The 9,176-nt window shown below is 40.2% G+C and overlaps 1 protein-coding gene across 1 annotated transcript; it reads left to right on the forward strand.

Moving 5' to 3' along the window:
- The first annotated feature begins 5,001 nt into the window (after positions 1-5,001).
- Positions 5,002-7,558, forward strand: LOC115694208 (auxin efflux carrier component 5-like). Its single transcript, XM_030621327.2, has 5 exons — positions 5,002-5,705; positions 6,708-6,793; positions 6,931-7,088; positions 7,218-7,294; positions 7,429-7,558. The coding sequence occupies exons 1-5, from the start codon at positions 5,002-5,004 to the stop codon at positions 7,499-7,501; spliced, it is 1,098 nt and encodes a 365-aa protein (XP_030477187.1). The 3' UTR covers positions 7,502-7,558.
- Positions 7,559-9,176: the final 1,618 nt, after the last annotated feature.

Genomic DNA, 9,176 nt, shown 5'->3' on the forward strand with positions numbered 1-9,176 from the left:
TATTGCGTAGCAAAATGAATCATACCACTCTCCTAAATATTGATAGAGTCCACATCCCTAAATGGGTGTATGATCTGCTCGATTAATTTGGAAACTAAAAGTTAGCAAAAGCTAGGGAGCATATTTCTTAGCAAATCGAATCATTCCACTCCCCAAAATATTGATAGAGTTGATCTTCTCTATTAATATGTAAACTAAAGTCAGCAAAAGCAAATTTCACCCAACTATACAACGACTTGCAATAGCTGGAGTACACAAAACACACGTTGAATTGCCGCTCGTGGTATTCAATTGGGGTTTCTCTTCCTCCCTATGGAAAGTAGAAGTGCCATGGCAAGTGGGAAAAAAAAGCTTAATGCTTTACTAATTTCATATACGATCAAGTACTTTCTCTTTAGAGTCAAATGTGGCATTACAATGTCCAACAAATTAAAACCCATCAAAGTGGATGTTGCGTAATATGCTGGGTTGGGATCAGAGTCTTAGGATGGAGTTATAATTTATAGTAAAAGAGAAGTACAAGTTGTGTTGGAAAGAGACAACATATTCTCTCCACTATGCACAATGGAGACGAGCTCATTCTATTCTATGCGTTCACTGGTTTTGAGTCGAGTAGTATTACCATGCAACATATGAAAACCGCGCCTCTGCTCGGTTCTGTATCCCTTTTATCTCAGCAATGAGTCATCTTACTTTAAAAGCAGCATATTCCACAGATTGCTGAAATGCTTTTCTGAATTCGCTCTTCGAGCTTATAGTTTATGTAATTAAGCCTTTGAACTCGCGGGACTTTCCAATCCAAGTCCCTCCATATGACACGTTGGTAAATTGAACTTGGCACCGTTGTGAAAAACAAGCGATCAAACATAATATTCTTGATATGGTCAGTGGGACATACTCCACATGAAGAGCAACATATGTCAAGTCATTCTAACATTCTTAGTGTTTCTCACATAATGTTTAATTCTCATAATTTCTCGTGAATCAATACTCAATCTCCTAGAGAATTTCACAAATCTTACCATATGATTTATTGGCTTTAAAATGCTTACAATTTCTTCATAATGTAATCCACGAGCATGCCGCCCGATTGATTTTTACGGCAAATACTCTTCTGGTACTACACACACACACACACACACACACACACACACACACACCACTGAAATTAAGAAACCTACTTGGATCAGGTTTCCCTAACAGTGTCAAACTCGGGACATATTTTCAACTGACACAATGAGTAGCTCCGTATAGAACCAAGCATAAGGTCCTAAGATAACTTTGAATTATGGTGCAGCAAGTCCATGAATATTGTCATTGTTCTTCTTATGTTGTGTTCTTTCTTCTATCTAATTTATACAAAAGATTCTGAATATCAACACCACCCGCCTGGGTGGCGCTGCTGGAGCGCGCACTCTTCCTCTCGCAAAAGGTTGAGTGTTCGAATCCCGGGTGCCGCAGTGTGACTTAACCGGTGCACGTGTGTGGTGGCTAGCACGTGTCGCCCCCAGGGTTTACCTCCCGGCTGTCGGCCGTGCGGGGTTTCCCTGGGTCATCAAAAAAAAAAAAAAAAGATTCTGAATATCAGCCGTATTAAAGCATAGTATCGACTGTTATATGCGACATTGCTTTAATTCATTGAGATTGAAGATAAATGGACATGACTGGAAATCTTTTACGAATTCAGAGATTTGATTAGCAAAATCACAAATTTTTTTAGGATCGAACTGAAAGAATAACGCAAGTTCGATGATTGAACATTCACTTTTCCGTTTTCCCCTATCCTTGATGGATTGGATCTCTCTGATCTCTACGTCCACGACCCATCAAATGTTAAAAGGACGACATTTCTATCAGTCGACCATTTCAATTGATGCATCATGGTCACTGACACCCACACGATTTACTCCCTAAAGCTAATAGTAAAGTGTGGGCCTCCTTCGTGCTTAGTCGAGCGACGTGAAAATAACTATCTGCTTCGTGTTGACGCGATATCACCAACCAATTAATCGTTTTCGTTTACGAAATCTTTTGGTAACGCACCAAAAATGAGTCCGATTAGGGAAGTGATTATGCCTCGTGGTATACCCTATGTACGAAGTGCTTTGTTGCGATTAGAAACCTCGAGTTTGATGGCTCTTCAACTAAAGGAATGACCAACTTTTGTCTCTTGATAAAAAAAAAAAGAACGTAGTTTTAGAGTTAAGATAAACCAAAATCAGACCCACTTAGTGCAAGCTCAAGTGGAGAATCGCTGGACAGCATTAACTAATTCACCTCAGATCTTATATTTGTGACCATGGACGTGGAACCCTCAGTCCCCACGACCACTTCTGGGAACATTCCTGGACATGGGAAAATAGACGAGCAAGCCTAACATGGTATCCATCCGAAACGATGAGAGATAAGCCATACATGCTTTCATGGAATAACTTGTTCATGCTGTGCTCGCAATCGACAGTGTTCTATGGTATTAATGTGTTTAGCTATACGTTATCTCCCTGGGCAAAGAAGTGGTTAATCGGACACGTTTTAATAGATTAAGTCAATCACATTTCGGATGACGACGAGACTTGGAGCCTCGTCCCTGAATCCGATCAAGGTTGTAGGTATCCACAAACTTGCCTCGAGTATATATATTTTTAATTAGCTTGTAATTGGGTCAATTAGGGGGGTCGATGGGTTAGGCTTAATGCGTGAGATTAAATATTTAAATACTAGCTAGATAAAGCCTTCTCAGTTTTCATAACAATTGCGCAATGGTTCCGTACAATTGTACATGGTATAAGAGCGGGAGGTTCATAGGTCAAACCTTTTCAGCGTCTTTATTTACTTTTCCGTATATGTCTTAGGCCAAAATACAACTTTTGCATAATTGAAGAGTATCTCAATACTTAAGTACTTAAACTACGTTTTCATCTAATAGTTTAATATGTTCTTTTAAAATCAATATAAACACATTCATAAGCAAATTGAGGATTAGAAAACTCTAAACCTCACAAATAGTAGCGGTCCTACAAAATTTTACACGAAAACACACGTGAACTTTGAGGAGTTAATTTAGAAATCGAGGAATGGTCCTGTGAATCAAATGCGCAACATACAGGTCGGTTCTCTGTAACATCAAGAACAAACAATCTCATGATTGCACGGTCAAACTTTGACTCATATCTTATTTTACCCAAAGGTTTAGAGATGAGATAAAACTTAAATATGAGGATATCGTACCTAAAGATTTTGGTAAGTTCCAACCGAGCCTGCCCAAATAGCCCAATGATGGCTGCACATGTTTGCTCTCCTACTATAACTCTACTTTTGTCCAGCATTTCAGCCAGCGAGTTAGCAAAGTGCATTGCTTTTCAACTTGTGCGTACATGAATGAACTAACAAAAATATCACAGAACTTTAGGCCATGTTGTGAGCTTCTGTCATGGGCATTTGCTACCTCATTGGAAAAAGACTTTCTAACTTCTAGCACACCGATTGAGCCAGCTTGATGAACTCATACAACTATGAATGGAATGACTAATGAGTAGTTATAACTCAAATTGAATATTTTGTAGTAGTCGTGGAACCCTCATGAAAACCTCTAGAGGGGGTGGCTTGTAGGTTGTCCCTCCACCCTTTAATTAAGAAATATCACATGACTTGTTGATGAGCGATATATTATCACCTGTTTGCGTTCTAAATTTACGGCGCTGATGGCAAAGTCAGGTTGAGCGAGGGCACCTTGGTGACTTGTTCATCGGAGATGGCGGCCGTGGTGATGGCGACAAGGGAGAATTGCCTGGAGAGCAGAGATAAACAGAATGTATAGGAGGTGGCCGGTGGTGTTTTGGGCTCCACCGAGGAGGAGGCGACGGCAGAGAACAGCCGGACTTGGCAATGGTGGCGGTTGCGGCAGTGTGTTGCGCTACAATAGAGGGAATTGTTTGTGTTGTTGAATAAGATTTCGGGATTCTTCTTCTTCATTTTTGTGTCTGTGAGCGTTAGGCAAAAAAAAAGAAACATGGTGAAATCTTAATGGGGGGAGACCCATATAATGTTGGCTAACTCCAAAACCTATTCAAATTTTTTAAAAAGTATCGTATGGTCTATAGATCATGCAGATCAAATGCACCAATCGTGTGACTACATCATAATGTCCCAACTACTTGATTGAGATTGTATTGGTCTACTCTATAATCCATGGCCTAATTCCCTAAAAAAAAACCTTAATTTTAGGTTCAATTCCAATTCTGAATTTTTTTTGTCTAAATAAACCCAAAATTTTAGGTCCAGTCCCTTTTTTTGTCTAAAAATCACTCCAAACTTTATACCCAGTCTCAAAAATCTATCCTAGACTTTTTTTGGGCTAAAAATAATCACCAACTTTTAATCTAGTCTCAAATCTGCCTCCGTTAACTCTCTGTCCAAAAATTGCTATTGGTTGTTTGACGGGGCATTTCGACGTCAGTAACAAATCCACATTAGAAAAGTGACATGGAAAATTATCTTCAAAACGAACCGTTCTTTGATATTAAAATTTGGGAAATTAGGGACGACTAAGACCGATTTTTGGACCAAGGGCTAACAAGGGCAGATTTGAAACTGTACCTAAAGTTCAGGTTCTTTTAAGATAAAAAAAAGTTCATGGCAGAATTTGAACCGAATCTAAAGTTGGGAGTTTTTTAAGGGGATTAGGCCTCTAATCTATATACGGTCCAATATATCCTTTATTTCGTGGCACGCGTACCACTTGCAAAGTGCACTTTCTTTGGTAGATGATGCAAGAGGGTTGTCACTTAAACCCTTTAAATACCGCTTCCAAGTCCCAATCCCTCCGATCAAACACATATCACCATCTCTCTCGCAACACACTAACACTACGTACGCACCCCATGCATATTGATTACCCCTACAACATACCTTACTCATAGATCACTCACCACCAACCATCACGACAAGAACAAAAGAGACAACACTAGCTAAGGCTATCAAGCATCATCATCAGTAAGGAAGATGATAGGGTGGGATGACGTGTACAGTGTGGTGGCGTCGATGTTCCCGCTGTTCGTGGCGCTCATGCTCGGCTACGGTTCCGTCAAGTGGTGGCGCCTCTTCACCCACGAGCAGTGTGATGGCATCAACCGCTTCATCGCCCTCTTCATCCTCCCCCTCTTCGGCTTCGAATTCACTGCCCACATAAACCCGTACGCCATGAACTTACGCCTCCTCGCCGCCGATGCCCTGTCCAAGCTTGCCACCCTCACGATCCTCGCCCTTTGGGGGAGGTTCAGCAGCCGGGCGAGCTACAATTGGTGCATCACGATGTTCTCGCTTTGCACTCTGACGAACCGGCTCGTCGTTGGTGTGCCGGTGATACGGCCCATGTACGGCCAGCGGGGCGTCGACTTGGTGGTCCAGCTGTGCATGATACAGTCCCTAGTTTGGACGCCGCTGCTTCTTCTGTTTCTTGAGTTCAGAAAGACGAGGATGATGGATTTGGCCACTTCTTCTCCTCCTCCACCTGCTGAAAATAATGGTGTGATTGATGAAGAGAGTGTTATAGAGATGAGTGTCGTGAATACAAGTGATGGTAGTGATGATGATCATGAGAAGAGGAGCTATTGGTCATTCACGAGAGTGGTGTGGATGAAGATGGCAATGAACCCTAACGTGTATGCCAATGCTCTCGGCCTTGCTTGGGCACTCATGGCTAGCAGGTATTAAATCCAGTAAGCTTATTTCTTAGATACGCCAAGATTAGCTTTACGAAGTTAATATATTGAATGCGCGTGCGTTTGCAATATGAGCATATACCACTTTATCTAGTAAAGCAGTTTAATAAATCAGTTTTAATAGGGCTAGTACTGTTCTATCACTAATCATGAAGCTTTAAATAAGTCACACGTGTCCCATGCAAATATAGAGAATTTCATTAGTAAACCACTTTTCTTCCTGTCCTCTCATGCATATGTGCAGCGGTTTGAACAGGAACCGCCGGAAATGAAATTTGAACCGAAATAATCAGAATGAAAAAATAACCCGATTTTTTCGGATTGGAATTCCTTTCGATTCGGGCAATAAACAAATAACGATTTATGACGGTTCAGTTCAATTTCGGATCTTATACCCGAACTGATACAGAGCACATTAAGGCAAAACAGAAACATAAACAGACCACATGTGATCAAAGTTAATGGAGGGGTGATGACTGATGATCAAGGATCGAGAAAGAGATAGCAAGAGAGAGTAATGTCCAGCAAAACGTGTTCATCATGCAAATCTGCATACCTCACATCTGTCATCTCTCTTTCCTCTCTTTTCACAGTTCTCTCTCTCTCTCTCTGTGGCGTTCATTTGCGAAAGAGAATCCTCAAATGGGTCAACAGATCTGAGGTTGGACCAGACATGATAAGAGGCTGTGAACGGCTTGCATAGCTTCTGAGGAGAGAGCGAGAGACAGACAGAGAAATCCTTCATCTTCTTTCTTTTCTTTCATTCTGTTTTAAAATATTCTCATACCTCGCCATCCATTGAAACTGCGGGTCAGGTATCAGTAGGGCCCCAAATCGAACTGGCCCATTGACACGGGTAAAGTATGGCACATGCACCGATATTAAGAATTATGAACTTAAACTTTTGGATTGAAGTTTCTAAGATCAACTCCTTCATTTATGTACATATATAGTTTCTCAACATACGATAACATGGTGTCGCTGCAGGTTCAAATTTACCATGCCGAGCATCATGGAAGGTTCGGTCGAGATCATGTCGAAAGCGGGGACGGGCACGGCCATGTTCAACATCGGTATGTACGCCGCGCCGAGCACTGTGATCATTGGTTCCGAAATTCACGAATCGATTAAAAGATGTTCAGCATCAGTGTCTCGACTCACTGCTTTCTTAGATGATTCATGAAAGTGTAATGGTGCGTGCCAATTGCAGGGATATTCATAGCGATGCAAACGAAGGTGATAGCATGTGGAACGTGGCCCACGGTTCTAGGAATGGTGTCGAGGTTCGTGGTGGGGCCTTCAGTAATGGCCCTTTGCTCTCTTGCCGTGGGCTTGCATGGGCCTGCTTTACGTATTGGCATCATTCAGGTTGGCTTAATCTTAATTTGCTTATTCATTAATCATAAATAGCTATCTTAATTTAACCCAACACTGTTATTTTCATAATATATTTCATATCCAATTTCTTAATTATTACTGTTATTGTTTCGGGTATAGGCAGCACTTCCCCAGGCCATCACTTCTTTCGTGTTCGCCAAGGAGTATGGATTGCATGCGAATGTTCTCAGCACTGCGTAAGTTCATCAGTTATATTTTTCTTGTTTTAACAGATTGCCTTGCTCTATATTGTTTCGGGTTTACTTGTTTGGAGCTTATAATATATGATTAACGAGTGCTATTTAATTTACTTTTGTTTAATTTGTTGTAGGGTGGTGTTCGGCACACTAATTTCCCTTCCGCTGTTGATCGGCTATTACATTGGCTTGGAATATACGTCTTAAGAGGGGAGATTGTTAATTACTTACTATATAAAGACATTATCCGCCGGTGAAATTGATTATATTCACCTTGTTATATGTCCTTCTAATTCTGAACGTAGATATGATGCTTCCAAAAGTGTTCCAATCACCTATTTCCTGTAGCTGATCACGACATTTGTCACTTTCATTATACAATCGATCACATCGAATTCAAAATCCAAAATCCTTACACATAGACATCCACCTCTCAACCACAATCAATACCATGCCACAGCCAATGCTGTGACTATTTTTTCGACCACAACTGTCCACAACGACCTTCGCCACTCCACCACCCACCGCTGGCACCGACGAGAGGGCTGTCTTTGAAGAGAAAGAGAGGGTTCGGTAACGGAGAGGATCGAGTGGATATATATTTTGATCGAATGAGGTGGGATCCAAAGCAATATGGACACTTGTGGTGGAGATAAAACTATAGTACTGGCATTGGAATGTCATGTTTATGTTCCAAAATAAGTCAAAGCAGAGAGAGAGTTATATCTCCAACGAAATGTTTAATTTGCTATCACAGTGAACGGTTGTTGTGCAATCAAAGAGAGATTATCTGTCATATGGTAGCTTTGAGGCAAGCTTAGCAATCAGAGAGGAAATGGTGTTGAGCAAGAAAAAGAAAAAGAAAGATCATAGCAAATTCCTAAAGAAAAGAAAGGTCATAGAAGACAGATTTTGCTGGCTAGGACTAATCAACAGATTTTTCCGTAATCTGTTTGCTGTCTAGGGTAAAGAATGGAATATACAGGAGCTAAGTCGCAGAGGAAAGGTGCGAGAAACTTCATATGCCTCTACCCTCTCCATGTTATGTATGTAAGGGGGGATAATCACTGTCATTTAATAGGATCTTAAATTTGGACCAACCCAAAAACACATTAAGGGCGAAACTGAAACGTACACAGACAACATGTGATGATAGTTAATGGGGGCGATGATGACTAATAATCCAGGTTCGAGAAAAGGGGGAGAGATGTTTAATTAAATAGCCTTGCTAGTATGACAGTCTTTGCTATTAAGTAGCTTTACTATTTTAGCAATTTGTGGAAGAGAGGGGCAACCGGAGTCATGGATCAAAAATAGTTTGATACATTTAAAGAAGGGTTAATACTACAAAAAACCTCAAACTGGTACACCTGTGACAAATTTATCAAAAACTAATTTTTTGATTACTAAAAACCCTAAATTGGTACACTTGCGACAACTTTATCCTTTGTTTGTTTCCGTTAAATTTTACGGTCAAATTTCTGAGATAGATGACACGTGGCAGTTGACAGGTGTACCAGTTGAGTATTTTACCCTCCGTTTGTTATAGATATACCGGTTTATAGTTTTTCGTGGTATTAATCCAATTTAACAGAGGGTAAATTTGTCATAAACGTACCAGTTTGAGGTTTTTCTTGATCAAAACATTAGTTTTAGATAAATTTGTCACATGTGTACCAGTTTGAAGTTTTTCATGGTTAAAAATTTAGTTTGGGGTAAATTTGTCACATGTGTACCAGTTTAAGATTTTTCGTGATATTAACCCTTTAAAGAATAAATCCGAGGATATTATTTTCTATTTTTGGAATTTTAATTCTTATTTTTAATATCTTTCATAATCTCTTTTTGGTAATACTATTTTCAGATATTCAATTCTCTTAAT

The sequence above is a fragment of the Syzygium oleosum genome, unplaced genomic scaffold (assembly GCF_021117445.2).
Source record: "Syzygium oleosum isolate NSW1041296 unplaced genomic scaffold, Sole_v2.1 Sole_v2.30, whole genome shotgun sequence".
NCBI classification, from domain to species: domain Eukaryota; kingdom Viridiplantae; phylum Streptophyta; class Magnoliopsida; order Myrtales; family Myrtaceae; genus Syzygium; species Syzygium oleosum.